Genomic DNA, 15,270 nt, shown 5'->3' with positions numbered 1-15,270 from the left:
CTAGATTCATGCTCTTCTGATCAATTCCAATTCTAGCACAAAACAATATTACGTATTTTCAACTATTTGATGTTTTTTTTCTTCTCTAATATACTAAAGTTAGAATCAAATATTCTAATATGTATCTTATGATATCGTCACAATTTGACTTCTTTATACTCGTCATAAGATTATTATATAGTCGACAAAATATCTGTTATTTATTTTACTTAACATTCGATTGTCTTTCAAATGGACGAACCAACATATCAAACTCAAATTTTTTTATTGGGCAAGAGTTTTGTTACAAACTATCCTGACATTATGTTGGGTGGGCTGATTGTTTTTGGTTGAAATATTTGTTTTATTTTTTTCATACTACTATCTATTACATAGAAAAACATATCTTTAAAGGAGGTTAATATCTTAAATGTCTCCCTAAACTAGTTTATGAACTTACATACACTTATATGTATGGTTAGGGATCACAATTTGAGCCAATATCCGGCGAACACTTACAAAAATATTTATAATGGATAGAATAAAAGTTTGCTAAAATGAATATAGACATGAACTCGAATAATTATCTACAAAAATATGATATAAATGTGGATATGAACAATTTAGAATTCAACCCACTTTATACATGCACACTATATATATTTATATATTTTAATTTATTTTATTTTATAAAAATATATTTTTTATCCATTTTAAAAAACACTTCAATGTTAAACTATTACGTATTTAATATTTTATTTATTAATTTAATAAAATAATTTTTAATTTTTTTTAATAATCTTAAAAAACTTAAAATGATATGATAGTTTATGATTGATCTATTTAATTTTATTAGAAACGCGAGTAACAGATACATGATATTTACATATTCACATGATACATGTACGGGTGTTAAAGTTGGTGGCCAAATGGATATAGACTCAAATATGAGAATTTTTTTATTTATGTGTATGAGAATGAATACTATACTACTCTGCCCAAATCTTTGCCGACTACTTGTATGATAAATTTTTTTTATGTGTGAGAATGAATACTATAATACTATGCCCAAATCTTGCCGACTACTTGTATGATACATTCATAAGAGTTAAAAAATACATTCGAATAAAATGAATAAAAATGTAAAGTTAAAAGTATCCAAACTTGATTGAACGAATAAAACGTAAATAACCAAAAAAATACAATTAACCTTATTTTTACAATCCTTTATATAGTGATATTGTTCAAATTCCGAACAAACAATCCTTCCTATCTTTCGGCCAATTACAATGGCACCAAAAACGCCACAAGGACATAAAGTAGAGCTTCCTATTCAATTTCCAAATTGTCGTTTACCCCAAACACAATATCACCCATTTTAGGACATCAAATCTAATCAAAATGGTTACTTTGTTATCTCTTCTTCCTCGTCTTGGTTTTGGTGGTGTTGTTTTTGCACCTTCTCCAAAACCATTTCCGTTACACTTTTTTATCCTCTCTCCATCCAACTATATCAACAACCCTTTACCTTAAACTTTAAAAATAATCCCATCTTTCACTCGAAAAGTTACATCATTTGATCATCAATGGGGATTTTATATGGAATGGTGGCTAGGGGACAGGTTGTTTTGGCTGAGTTTAGCGCGACTCAGAGCAATGCGAGTGTGGTTGCTAAACAAATACTTAACAAGATTAATCAAGGGACTGATAATTACAATGATAGCAATGTTTCGTTCTCGCATGATCGTTATGTTTTTCATGTCAAGAGAACCGATGGCCTCACGGTTCTTTGTATGGCTGAAGAAGCATTCGGAAGTATGCTTCAATTTCGTCTATCTCTCTTTCTTTCTCTCTCTATACCAATATTGATTTGAAATTCAATAAATCTTGTCTTTCAAATTTTTGCAGGAAGGCTTCCATTTTCGTTTCTTGAAGATATTCATAGTAGATTTGTGAAGACATACGCTCGTGCAATTGTTTCGGCTCCTGCCTATACCATGAACGATGAATTCTCGAGGGTTCTTAGCCAGCAGATGGATTATTATTCTACCGATCCAAATGCTGATAGATTGAACCGTCTCAAAGGTGAAATGACTCAGGTAATTTAACTTCACATCCATCCATTTGTAGATGTTTATTAAAAGACTCTGTTCCATATAATAACATCTGTGGTGTGTGGTGATAATAGGTGAAAACTGTTATGATTGATAACATTGAGAAAGTGTTGGAAAGAGGTGGTCGTTTGGAAATGCTGGTTGAGAAAACTTCAGCAATGAACAGCAATTCAATTCGTTTCAAAAGTCAGTCTCGTCGATATAAGAATAACATGTGGTGGATGAATGTTAGGCTAACGTAAGTGTCTAGTTTCTAATGTTGGGGGTAGAGTTTTTTTTTATGTTTTCTTAAATTTCTAATTCTAATGTTTTTTTTTTCTCTTGTTTTTGCAGGGTTACACTTATCATTATTTTTGTCATTGTCTTTTACATTATACTAGCATTTATGTGCCATAGTCCTTTGTTGACTTCATGCTGGAGATAAGCTCTCAAGGCTTTGTTTGATCTATCTTTCTTTTTTTGCAATGCTTTTTTGACCAATAATTGTATATTAAGTCAACCAAAAACAGAATATTCATACTTGTATTTATTGGGTTTCAAACATTTATCAATGTTACTAATCTAGGCTTGTGCATGTTATAGAAAATAGTTAAGCAATATGGATAACTCCACATCGCCGATATAGTTACGCTGGGGTCATCACCTAAGCTCGACCCCATGACCTCACATATTGTGTCTGCGAATTTATAGTGATGTGATTAACGATTCTCATGGAACACTATAATTCTCCCCGCCCACCCCTAATAAAAGCTATCAGTAATGACCAGGTGATGGAAACTTTTTAATTTCAAATTGTAATTATACCATAAGAAACGCTTTAATTTATAGGAATTTGCAACCCCTAAATATAAATACAGAGCAGTCCAAAAGGAAAATAAATGCTGTACCTTTACAAGTAAAGAGAAACCTTTTATTTAATGAAACTCGTCAACGGCGAGCCAGTCATTTGATTCATCTTCAGAATCTTTACCTTTTAAATGGATAGCTTTCTGCCGGCCACCCCTCTTGTTTTCGCTTAGCTGAACCCAGCCACTCGAACCTTCAGGTGATGAACCTCTGAAAACCTCCCGCTGGCTTGATAATTTATTATCAGAGCTATAACTTCCATATTCTTCCAAGTCACTGAATGAGATGTCTTCTTCTGGTTGATGCTTTGTACCGGAAGTCAATGAAGTAGCATCAATATCTGTATCTGTCAGCCATTTTTCACTATTTGTCGTGTCATCAATTTCTAAACCCTTTATTGCATTTGTAGTTTCGGCCAATATCTGGTTTTGGTCTAATGTGATACTTTCTGCTCCACTGTCTTCCCTACCCTCTTGATGTGTATCCATAATACCTGATTTGTCGCATTCTCCAGCATGTGTATCGTTCCTCTCTTCTAGTTTCCGTAGGAGAACATCTCTTGCTTGAACAATCTAACAAAATAAAAAGAAAAAAACATATATATGTATGATATAGCAGACATTTAAAAACTTTGTTTTAAAATCTCCCCCATCCCGAGCAAGTGAGAGCTAATTATTCATCCCCTCCCAAACAAGGCCTTAGAAAATGTTTCCATCCAAACACCTAAATGTAGAGTAAAAGTGATAACTATCAACAAAATCATCTTCAATTACACAAATGTTCGGTGAAATAGACCAAACAATTTGACATTATTTAACATAACCAAGTCATGATGAGAGAATGTCATGAAATAAACAAGGACAGACACTAACACTGCAGAAGAAACTTGTGCCAATGATCTATGATATTTTATCAAAAAGATAACCAGATCATGCAGACTGGCAACAGATAACAGCAATAATATTCAGTTTTCACTCGCATACAACAACACAAGCTGATTTAAAGAATAAAATAGTAGAGAGGATCCCTTCAATTAAGCATGTAAAAATAAAATAAAAGCACAAGTTGTCATCAAGAGCATATCACAAAGGTTATATGAACATCATACCACAATACTTCATTTATACTGCTGTGTTTTCCTGGCTGCAACAAATTTTATTACGACTGTGTACAACACATGTTCAGCAAATCGCACAATAGTTTGAGGTTTTCTAAGTCACAATAACCGACAACGAAAAATACATTAAACATGTTTCAGAGTATTAATGATTGAATGTGACTGACATGCATGAATAAAACTCACATAAAAAGTTAATGACTGCGTACACATCAAAGGAATTTAAGTAATTAACACACGCATGACCTTGCTATTCATATGAAACAATTGAAAGTAAGAAAATATTGAATAAACATGGCTTGCCTTTGGGGTCGATAGGCACTCGAAGTCATGCTGATTAAGTCTTGGAAGTATTAATAAAAAATAGATCATCCAAAACTTTTCCACATTCATGTAACTGCAAAGGTTCATTCTAAGTGTAACAAACTCAGGCACCAGTTGTTCTATAGCTAGTGCGTGCTCTCTCTGAGAATTGGACAGGCTGCAATCTGCTGAAGAAGAAAACAAATTTCCATATTAATATCTGCCAATCTTATATATTTTTGGGTGGTGAATACGATAAAGCAAAAAACACTTGTTTTCTTCATTTTTTGCTTTATTATATTCATGTTATCTAAAGAATCAAGAATTAAAACCATTTCTTTTCAGCAAATATTTATAAGTATATGTGCTGAGAAAACATACACTTTGGACTTTATATTGACAGGAAGTGTGAACTAGCTTCAAAGAGGAAATAATTTATTTGAAATGAGCATTGCATTTGTTATTTATAGAAATTTTCCCTAACATAATTCTAAGAGGTTGATTTTCAAGAATACAGTATTGGAAATAAAAATGACGTGCTACTCCGAAGTACGAAAATTTCTTGGCAAATAAAACTGCATTTTGTTATATAGCAGCAATAGCACTAAGGTTACAACACAAAATAGTAAACAAATAATAGTAAGAGTTATCCATGAAACATGTCATAATGAGTGAGACAAAGCTTTAAGTCTTTCTAAAATGTGTTAAGCGCTTGCATATAAACCTTGTGAGTTGTGAGCTTAATAGCTTTTTTTCTCAAAAAAAAAACACTATTATTAACGATGGCACTAAAGATCATTTTACAACTGTCCCAGGTGGAATTTGAATTTTGTCCCTTGAAGTTAGAAAGTCAAACTCTTACCACTAGACTGACACCTCCAATACGAGAGCTTAACAGCTAAATAATAAAATATACATATTCAAGAATAAAATGCCAAAAAAAAATAGATAAATTAAAGTTGTCTCCTCGGTAAAATTTAAAGAAACTGACACCCATTTCTTCAAACAGTCTCAAGTAAGCATGCATTCTCAGGTATCGCTATTATCATACCAAGCACAACAACCCCGATAATATAACTCTCCTAAGACTTGTCTAAGGGGCTTCCCTTTCTTCTACTGTGTTAACATAAAACAAAACGGACCACAAATCGCAGAAGAAAAAAAACAGCGTACCCTTCACATTCAAAAAGAAAAAAGTAGTTTTTTCTAACGCTGCAAGAAAAAGTTCAAACTAAGGAGAAATCGTTGTCCTGCTCTAGAGTCATGGTGCATTAATAGATTACCTACCACCAATGAATAATAATTACATATAGGAACTGAACTCAAAGACCTTTTTGTTAACATTGCTTTTTCTTCAAGGAACTAAACTCAAGACTTATTTGTTGAAATTGCTTTATCTTCAAGGAATTGAACTCAATACCTTTTTGTTCACATTGCTTTATGTTTACCAGATAAACCTACCATTATTGGAACAAAAAGATTTCATATACAAACCAAGTTATCACTTCAACAAACTCTGAAAGCACATTTTACAACCTAGCATTCAATTATCTATATTAATTTCATAAAAATCCAGCAATTAAAAACAATCACAATCTTTTTTCATAATCAGATTATCGAAACAAACATCAAAGAATAATAAAATTAAATTAATTTTATAAGGATGCAAAGTTGAAGTACCATTATGGAGCGGAAAGGGGAACTCAGTCCAACACTCCGGCCGAGTAGAAATTTCCTTCACGAAACGAACAACATCCTCCGTTGTTCCAGGCACAGCGCCACCGTCAACCTCTTCATGATCGGACTCGGACTGCAATAATTGAGAAGCTAACTTGGAGATTCCGGTAACGGCTTTTCTCGGGGAGAGAAGTGAGAGTGAGGTTCTGAAACTTCCTCCGATCTCCACGAGATCGTTCCGGATTCCGGTGAGAGTTTTCGAAGGTGCGGTGGACTCACCGGAGGGAGAGGAGGGAGAAGATGAAGATGTAGGAGGTGGAGCGAGGAAGTTGGCGACGCCACGGAAAATCAGTGATAGGTCTTCTTTGACGCCGTGATCAACGGCGGTGGAGGGCGGCGGAGAGGAGTTGATGACGGCGGGGTGATGATTGGAAGATTCTGGGTTAGGGTGGTTGGACTTGAAGAGCCAAGACATTTTCTTTCTTTTTATTTTTTAAATAAATAAAATTGCTATTTTTGTTTTTATTATTTGAATTTGAAGTGATTCTATTCTATGCTACTTTTTCTGCTGATAATTCAATTCAATAAGAGAATGAATCAAAGGGTTTTCGAAATATATGGAGAAAGAACTTAGGGGAGACGGAAGAGTCGCATAAGAGATAAAGAACGGAAACTTTTTTTCTCAATAAATATAAACAACTCAACCTTAGCTTAACTCTCTTTGTATAAGCTTCACAGAAGAAAATTAAATTATGCTTACTCGGTCGCTGTTATAAATAAACTAATTAATTTTGTGTAGACAAAAAAATGTTGGTTAAATGGAATTAATTTTGAGAATATTTTATCTCATTTCATAGTCTCTTTCTTATGCACTATGCGAGTTGTCTAAAATACTTTTTTGTTTTAGTAAATGTACTTCTAAAAATACTTTTTGTTTAAATTTTGTTTTATTGTGTAGATGCACATACAAAAGCTTCCTGAAATGCACATACCAAAGTATTTTATGTTATATTCGCGTCAGACTCTTCTCCTCCATCATTCTTCACATTTCTCATTTTAAAACTCTCAAGCTCAAAAATTAAACTTTCAGTTTTCTCTCTTTCGAGTTCGGCCATTAACGTCAACATCAACGATCAACACATTCCAACAACTTCAAAACTCAATTTAATCAGTAAGTTTTCGAGTTATTTTAGAGTATTTTCCATAATAGAGTTTGAATAGATTTTTAGGTGTAAAAATTATTAGTTACTTTTAGAAACATAGTTTAGACTTTAGAGACAAAGGGGTGGGAATAGGCTGGGCCAAGCTAGGCTTTGTCAAGCCTGAGCCTGGCCTGCTAGAATATTCAAAGCCTAAGTCTGGCCTGTAGCCTATCATAGGCTTATTTTTTTGGCTTGGGTCTGGCCTTTTTGAAAGCCTGATTGGCCTATTAGCCTACTTAAAAGCCTATTTCATTTGCACATTTGTAAATAAGTCATTCAACTCGTCTTTATATAGACTAACAAATTAAAATATCAATGAGATTAAATGTTTGTTTGCATTAGTTTATTTGAGTTTACCTAGTAGTAGGGGTGGGAATAGGCCAGGCCGGCCTACAGGGGCCTACGGCCCAGCCTACATAGGCCTAGGTCAGGCCAGGCCTATTTAATAAAGAGTCCAGGCTTAGGCTTTTTTAAAAGCCTATTTTATTAAATAGGTTAGGCTTAGGCTATTAAAAAGGCCTATGAAGCCTTATAGGCCGGCCTATATTTTCATATATATTAGAGATATGTTAAATAAGTTGGTTCATGTATCTATATATATTAGAAAAAAAGCTAAATAGGCTACCCTATATATATATATATATATATATATATATATATATATATATATATATATATATATATATATATATATATATATATATATAACAAATGCTAAATAGGTTCACTTATATATGTATATATAGGCCGACCTACAAGACTTCTTAAGTTATATAGATTAATTAAAAACTTTAATGGAATACAGGCTTTTTAAATAGGCTTTCAGGCCAGGCCAGGCTTTTAAAAAGGCCAGGCCAGACCAAAAAACTGAGCCTATGATAGGCCTTAGGCCAGGCTTAGGCCTTTTAAGTTTATCGTAGGCCAGGCTCAGGCCTTCTAAAGCCTAGCCTATTTCCACCCCTACCTAGTAGCATAAATTTTGTGATATTATTTGCTTGAGAGAACTTATCGAAACAACTTATGACATTGTTCATAAGATTCTTTTCATCTTATTTTCATAATTTCTTCAAGAGTACTAAAATTTATTTTTATATTTTTAATTAAAAGTAAAAAAATATAATATAATACTAATAAAATTATTCATATGTATTTAAATAGGTCGGCCTCTTAGGCTTAAAAGGCTTTTTATGTGGCCTGTGGCCTAGCCTTTTTAGCTAAATAGGCTTATAATAATGGAATTAATTTTGAGAATATTTTATTTTATTTCATGGGTCTCTTATGCACTATGCGAGTTGTCTAAAATTTTCTCTTGTTTATGTAGATGTACCTTTCGGAAGTACTTTTTTATTTAAATTTTGTTTTGTTGCGTAGATGCACATACGAAAGCTTCTTGAGATGCATATACCAAAGTATTTTATGTTATATTAGCATCAGACTCTTCTCCTTCACCATTCTTCGCATTTCTCATTTCAAAACTCTCAAACTCTCTTAAGCTCAAAAATTAAACTTTCATCGAAGTTGTTTTTTTTCTCTCGAGTTCGGCCGTTAACGTCAACATCAACGATCAACACATTCCAATAACTTCAAAACTCAATTTAATTAGTAAGTTTTCGAACTATTTTAGAGTATTTCCCGTAATAGAGTTTGAATAGACTTTTAGGTGTAAAAATCATTAGTTACTTTTAAAAACATAGTTTAGAGACAATGTAGATATTGTTTGATGAGTAAAACGGACGATCAAGCCACCAAAATGAGTTTTTAACCCTCTGCAATAGCGACCTGACGCCATTTTTGTGTTTTAGAGGTTTCAGAATGTTTCGTAGATACCGTGTGCTAGAGTCTTCATCCCCCTCAGAAAGAACCAGGTGTCGGATCCTTATAGGCGCTATCTTGACCGTATGGGTACCGAAGACGTTTGATACAACTGTTATGCTGATCATCGTAAGACGGTTCCATTTGATGAGATCGCACTATATTCTGGATGGTTGGTTGTCAGTTCGACCATCATTGTTCTTATTGCCATGACCTGTCGGCTGCTAGATGATGTCTTTGCAGACTTTGAGTACATGGTTCCAGACGAGGCTCAGGCGACCAGATCAGAATTAGACTGGAGCTGCATCGACGAATACATCACCTGGTACTATAAGGTGTCACACCCATACATGATTCCCACTGCACCGAGATCACCACCCAGACCAGCCCACAAGGAGATTTTGTGGACTCATCAGTCTCAGTTGGACCATACTATCGATGTTTTTCCTCGCTGTCGTGAGATACTGGACACGGCGCAGACATACATTGCTGCTGGTTTCTTCCCTGAGGGGTCTGATCACAGGCGTGTACTGGATGGTATCATTATGGTGGCAGATAGGGCATTTTTGTATAGTCGACATCGTGCCAGGACGGGTGGGGCACTTGACGGCAGAGGCAGAGTAGCCAGCAGACGGCGTGGTGGACGCAGAGGCGGGGCCAGAGGCAGAGGAGAGGCGGAGGATGTTGTCCGACACACACAGTAGTGATGCATGTGATTTTTTTATATTTGTATTTTGATTTCATTTATGTACGTTATTTTGATTATGTATTTGACATTATAGCCGATGATTTATACGATGTATTTTTTTGTGTATTATTTTTCATGGCCTTTAAATTGCATTACTTGAATTTACTATAATTTGATGTTCCGTTATTATAAAAATTGAGTTTTTGAGCGAAATGTATTTGATTTGAAAATATAGCAGAATGTTCTGTAAGTACATCTACGGAACGCTCTGTTTTTAACACTTTCGTGAAGGAGTGAAAAATTTTTAGAAAGGGGAGATTGAATAAGGTTTGTTTCTTTTTGGAAGATAAAAATAATGAACACAATTATCTTTATCCTGGTTCGTTTGAACTCAAACTACCTCCAGTCCACCCTCACAGGTGATTTACCTCCACTGAGGATTTAATCCACTAATAAAAAATGATTACAATGGTTCTCCACTTAGATCAACCTCTAAGTCTTCTTAAGTCTACAGATCACGACTTGATCACTCAAGGAATTTTGGTTTACAAAGATATAATCAAATACAAGAGATTAAATTTGCTTCTAATAAGGCTGTAATCACCAAGTGATTTTTCTCTTAAGCTTAAGTTCTAAGTCTCACTAAGAATACAAAAGAATGTGAGCTTGAAGATAAAGATTTGATTCTTTGATAGTGAGCTTTTAGCGTAAGAAAGTTCAGAGTCAGATGATGAGATTGTAAAGAATGAACGTAGGCTTTCTAACGTTTCTCCTTGCTGACTTCTTCCTTTTATAGGCATGAGAATATGATCGTTTGAATAGTATTGCATTCAATGCTTTACGTGTACAGTACAATGTTGCATTTAAAGTTTCACACTTTTGTCAACTACCTCGAGCCTTGCATTAACAGCTACTTCTGACTTTGCTTTTTGTAGCCATACTTCCAACGTTCCTTTTGTCAGACGCACAGACTAGACTTTCTAGCTTTTCATCATTTGCTTTTGTACTGGATTCAGACTTTGCAAGTCTCTTTGAATATCAGAGTTTGCGTTTGGTACAATGTTAGAACTTCAGCGCTTCAGCCTTTTGGAAGTTCTTCAGAGCGTGATACCTTTAGAGCTTCAGAACTTACTTCTGCTTGTCATGATCTGATGTGACCATCCAGAACATCTGGGTTAGAGCATCTGAAAGCTAATGTAGTGCATACTCTTTTGTACTCTTCGTGAAATGGAAAACGCAATTTATTAGAGTACCACGTTGTCTTATACAAAATTCATATATAATATTATCATCAAAACTAGAAAATATTATCAGAACATTTCATATTCTAACATTTCGATGTACCTACGAAAAAACCAAAAATTATTTTAAAAAATGCTTCCGGATATACATCTATGGAAGTTGGGGGCATTATTGAAATTTTGCTAGGTGCCTAAGAGATTCAAGGGGTGTAATAAGATATTCTCTTAATTTTTTAAATTCTACGTAAACTAGTAACAAACTCGTGCATACGCACGGATTCTAGTATGGTGCGCGCATTTGCTTACATAATATATTTATTTTAAATAGATGGTTAAAAAAGAAAAAAAATATTTAAACCAATAATAAATTTTTCGTATATAAAAGTATTTAGATCAATAATAGATGTTTTCCCGTATACAAATATTAAATATTTATGTTTAGGTATCATTTACAAAAATAATTGGATCAATAGTACATTTTCGTATATAAAAATATTTAGATCAATAATAAACTTTTTCCCGTATACCATTCTTTAATCAAAATATTTTGGATCATAAATACTATCTAATTTGTGAAGCTGCAATGCAAATATCACTAAAATTCTCAACATACTGCTCAGACCCCTAACCAAGAACTGAAACTGGACGATAATGTTGACAATAGTCAAATCGCACAACTCTTAAACCGCATCTGCACAAATTCTACAGCAGCAGACAACACAAAAACTAACAGATGAAAACCAACGTGATCTGAACCACCATTGTGCGAAGTAAATCTGCCAGGGAACCAAACTTGTTCTTGATTCACTATTTCTGCATCGAGCCAAAATCCTACGAACATGTTGCTCTCTTCTTTGCATAGCCATCCTCAAAGCTTGCGTTCTAGAAGAATCAACACTAACACCGATGATTCTGCAAAATGAGCAACATAACAATTAAATGATATTTATTGTTAATGCAAGAATGAATCTAAACTCGGGTTGTCATTCAATGGTGTCTTTCACTTTCCACTATAGTTGTGGTTCTTAATTTTCTACAGAGAAGTAAAACACAGAGTTAGTAAACAAATCCACCCCTAAACATATTTGAATATGTCATCAATCAACAACAACAGGAAGTAACAAACCTTTTTGACACCAGGGTCTGAAACTTCTTTAAGGATGTCATCCTATCCCTCTTGTTTCTTAACCTTGGGATTAAGAATAAACTCTTTGTAATCTCAATCTTCTGGCTGGAAGTATATAGATTCCAATTAGAAATTATGAATACAAAACACAAATATGGAATCAGAAAATTAAGTTGTTAGAGTTAGTGGAAAAGGAAATTCCTTGGCCTCGGGATCCTTAATTTTCTTTGCAGGAAGAAGACAATAGAAAAAGTTGTTAGTGCCAATGCTCTACATGACCAGAAATCTGAAATCATTAGCAAGGTAGAAAAATCAATTAAAATACATACAGTTGAATAACTATATTCCTCATGATTACGGGAGGGCGTGTTCCAAATATCAAATTCTTAGTGTCCCCAACGTGTTATGCATACACGTTGATCTAAAATAGTAGCAACAGCAAGAATCATACAACTACATTCATGAATCGCACAATCTTTAACATCTAACCACAAAAATTTTTGCTGTAATAATATGGCTCACAATATTGTTACCTGTTATATGCTACTCCACTTTGAATTTGACTTTTACAATAACTTGCAAGGCTAAATTAGAAGCCTTCCACTTAAGTAGTTGTTTCACTGCTCTTAGTCCCGCTGCAAACCAAGGATATCTGTCCAAAATACAAGATTCACAGAAAGTAGAAACACATAATTACATATCAGCCCCAATTTGAGATTGAATAGAATCTTGTTGTACTTAATGTTGTTCAGCTTCAAGCAAAGATAAAGTAACACATAACAATAGCATTCAACATCATAAACTAATTATTTCATGCCCACCTGCAGATTAAGTTCCAGGTTGATGATTGTTTTGCCAATTTGAAACAACATCACATTCACTTGCACATACTGTTGAGCAATGTTGAACCTATAGTCAAATCAGAATTAGAAGATGCACTAAATGCTTCACCATTAACTGTATCAAAGAGAGGGGAATGGTTAGAATGCACAACCAACAAAATATGTATCATGAATAAGAATTATCAAGATTCATAATTCATCATTAGGGTTTGTGTAAGGGATCAGAAGATAGGGATTTGATTTGATCATGTTTGCAAGATCAATAATAATCATAGGCCCAAATATATCTACTATAAATCACAAAAGCAAGTTTGGTTCACAATAGAGATAAAAGAGAATTATTGTTGACTTAGTAAAATAACATCACAGTCAAATATCATAGTTCACACCAGATCAGTTGAAAAGCCCAAAATAGATTTCTATCAGGCCTGCTAAGAATAAACCCTAAACTATGTCAGTATATAACAATTAATGCACAGTTCCCAAGGCAGAGATCACTGTTTAGAAACCACAGCCGCATACAAAGAACAAAAAACTCAAAGAAACTTTTGTTGTTCATCTTCCAAAACTTTTCAGGAAATCGTTAGAAAAAGAAGAAGAGACCACTTTTCACCCAAAATCAGCCACAGAGAAACAAACAATGAAACCCTAAGATTTTCATTCATCATTTTCCAGAAACCCTTTAGAAATTGTTGCAAAAAGAAGAACTGTTCACACAAACACACAGCCATAGCCATAGAGATCGTAATCAAACCCTAAATCTTATCGTCATTTTCCAAATACATAAAACCCTTCAGAAATTTTTGTAGAAGAAGAAAAAAAGACAACAAACCCGTAGATCCAAAAACACAACGAACAAAAATCAGAAAAATCTCACCAAAGTTCAGGAACCATAACATCATCTTCATACCCTTCAACACATCAGTAAACCGAGCAACATCATCACCACCAAATCGCCCAACATTCATCATCGTCTTCATCAGTCTTCATCATCAATAATATTCTTCATCATCGCAAGAAGAAGCTGAAGGTTGAGTTCAAGAATGAAAAATGCAAGAGAAAGGTGGTTCTGATGGGAGAGAAGAGAGGTTGCGTGAGACTGTTGGGGAAGTGAGAGAGTTTGGCAGAAAATTATGGTTTAAGGGGGAGGGAAAGTTTAAAAATGTACTTTTTGCAGTTTCATTTTTGTCTCAAATGAACTATGTTGCTAGACCTTTTGAAAGTTTGTACATAATTCAAAGTAACTATGATTGAGTTCCAACTAAAAGTACAAAATAATTAGAAAAAATATTTTTTGGACATAAAATGCCCCTAAATTGATGAGGTGGAAGGCAAAGGCAAAAAGTTATTTTGGTGTTTTTCATTACAACTAATTTTCTTATATTATAGATTATAGAGTAGATTTATTAATTATTATTTTTTAATGGAAAAACATACTCAACTATTTATATTAAATATTTTTAATTTAATATAAAAGTATATTGAAAATATTATAATTAAATCATTTTAAAATAATGTTTTTTTATTTATAATAGTTGTTAAAATTAAACTTTTATTTATTTATAGTAGTGATAGAATGAATACACTGCAACTAGGGGTGTTCGCGGTGCGGTTTGGTTCGGTTTTAAGCATAAAAGGCATCCTAACCGCGAGATAAAAATGCATGCGGTTCGGTTTGGTTCGGTTGATTTTTAAAAAGTCATCCAAACCAAACCAATGCGGTTAGGATCGGTTCGGTAGACTGCGGTTTACATTATAAAATAAAAATATACTGAAATGAGAACTAAAAATACATTATAAATGAAATACATATATTAGACAGTAGAGAATTACATATATATGTAGCTCAATAAAATACAAAAACTAAGTGGGTTATGCCAAAACTTAAGTTAATAAATTAATTATTAAAATTCAAAACGTGAGGTATGGCTGTGTGCAATTGGATTTGGAAAGATAATAAATTAATTATTAAAATTCAAAACTTAAGTTAAATATGCGGTTCGGTTCGGTTTTGTGAAATAAAAACCGCAAACAAAACCGAACCGCGCGGTTCAGTCTAAAAATCATCCAAAACCATCCAAACCAAACGCGATTTTTTTGCGGTTTCAATTTAGATTGGTTCGATTTGCGGGTTTGCTTTTGAATTGGTTCGGATACGATCACCCCCTAGCTGCAACAAAATCTTTTTCTTTTATGCATATTGTTATCTATATCACATTATAAGACTGCGCAAACAATATAGGAATCACTTTAAGTTTTTCATAAAAGAATTAAGAATATTAAATAATTTTATTGTTATCTATATCACATTATGAGACTCCTT

At 33.6% G+C, this 15,270-nt stretch overlaps 4 protein-coding genes across 5 annotated transcripts in view; 1 reads left to right on the top strand and 3 right to left on the bottom strand.

The window, feature by feature from the left end:
- Positions 1–1,373: 1,373 nt before the first annotated feature.
- On the top strand, positions 1,374–2,667 carry LOC131633236 (vesicle-associated membrane protein 711-like). The gene is made up of 4 exons (XM_058903946.1): positions 1,374–1,794; positions 1,888–2,078; positions 2,168–2,331; positions 2,427–2,667. The coding sequence occupies exons 1-4, from the start codon at positions 1,566–1,568 to the stop codon at positions 2,515–2,517; spliced, it is 675 nt and encodes a 224-aa protein (XP_058759929.1). The 5' UTR covers positions 1,374–1,565; the 3' UTR covers positions 2,518–2,667.
- Positions 2,668–2,853: 186 nt separating this feature from the next.
- On the bottom strand, positions 2,854–6,758 carry LOC131633222 (uncharacterized). Of its 2 annotated transcripts, none has more exons than XM_058903935.1 (3): positions 6,040–6,758; positions 4,360–4,547; positions 2,854–3,511 (listed from the first exon to the last, which is right to left on the bottom strand). In XM_058903935.1, exons 1-3 carry the CDS (start codon positions 6,509–6,511, stop codon positions 3,008–3,010), a joined length of 1,164 nt encoding a protein of 387 aa, XP_058759918.1. In that variant the 5' UTR covers positions 6,512–6,758; the 3' UTR covers positions 2,854–3,007. The 2 variants fall into 2 exon arrangements, with proteins under 2 accessions (XP_058759918.1, XP_058759923.1); XM_058903940.1 differs by having other exon boundaries at positions 4,360–4,544.
- On the bottom strand, positions 3,008–6,511 carry LOC131607434 (uncharacterized). Its single transcript, XM_058879471.1, has 3 exons — positions 6,040–6,511; positions 4,492–4,547; positions 3,008–3,511 (listed from the first exon to the last, which is right to left on the bottom strand). Exons 1-3 carry the CDS (start codon positions 6,509–6,511, stop codon positions 3,008–3,010), a joined length of 1,032 nt encoding a protein of 343 aa, XP_058735454.1.
- Positions 6,759–15,154: 8,396 nt separating the features above from the next.
- LOC131607330 (putative clathrin assembly protein At5g35200) overlaps positions 15,155–15,270 on the bottom strand; it is a 2,417-nt gene continuing 2,301 nt past the window's right edge. Inside the window, exon 8 of the mRNA XM_058879381.1 lies at positions 15,155–15,172. Coding sequence (XP_058735364.1) covers positions 15,155–15,172 — 18 coding nt within the window. The remainder of the gene's footprint in view (positions 15,173–15,270) is intronic.

The sequence above is a fragment of the Vicia villosa genome, linkage group LG1, assembly GCF_029867415.1.
Source record: "Vicia villosa cultivar HV-30 ecotype Madison, WI linkage group LG1, Vvil1.0, whole genome shotgun sequence".
NCBI classification, from domain to species: domain Eukaryota; kingdom Viridiplantae; phylum Streptophyta; class Magnoliopsida; order Fabales; family Fabaceae; genus Vicia; species Vicia villosa.
Note: the sequence above shows the minus strand (reverse complement) of the source record. Positions and strands in the feature narration are given on the sequence as shown.

What these genes read in the sequence shown, in the direction of transcription:
- LOC131633236 (XM_058903946.1), top strand. Translation starts at nt 1,566, where the DNA reads ATGGGGATTTTATATGGAATGGTGGCTAGGGGACAGGTTGTTTTGGCT. An exon ending in TCAAAGGTGAAATGACTCAG is followed by an intron (nt 2,079 to 2,167) that starts GTAATTTAACTT and finishes TGGTGATAATAG; the next exon opens with GTGAAAACTGTTATGATTGA. An exon ending in TGGATGAATGTTAGGCTAAC is followed by an intron (nt 2,332 to 2,426) that starts GTAAGTGTCTAG and finishes TTGTTTTTGCAG; the next exon opens with GGTTACACTTATCATTATTT.
- LOC131607434 (XM_058879471.1), bottom strand. Translation starts at nt 6,511, where the DNA reads ATGTCTTGGCTCTTCAAGTCCAACCACCCTAACCCAGAATCTTCCAAT. An exon ending in CCCCTTTCCGCTCCATAATG is followed by an intron (nt 4,548 to 6,039) that starts GTACTTCAACTT and finishes TTTCTTCTTCAG; the next exon opens with CAGATTGCAGCCTGTCCAAT. An exon ending in CACTAGCTATAGAACAACTG is followed by an intron (nt 3,512 to 4,491) that starts GTGCCTGAGTTT and finishes TTATTTTGTTAG; the next exon opens with ATTGTTCAAGCAAGAGATGT.
- LOC131633222 (XM_058903935.1), bottom strand. Translation starts at nt 6,511, where the DNA reads ATGTCTTGGCTCTTCAAGTCCAACCACCCTAACCCAGAATCTTCCAAT. An exon ending in CCCCTTTCCGCTCCATAATG is followed by an intron (nt 4,548 to 6,039) that starts GTACTTCAACTT and finishes TTTCTTCTTCAG; the next exon opens with CAGATTGCAGCCTGTCCAAT. An exon ending in AGTGCCTATCGACCCCAAAG is followed by an intron (nt 3,512 to 4,359) that starts GCAAGCCATGTT and finishes TTATTTTGTTAG; the next exon opens with ATTGTTCAAGCAAGAGATGT.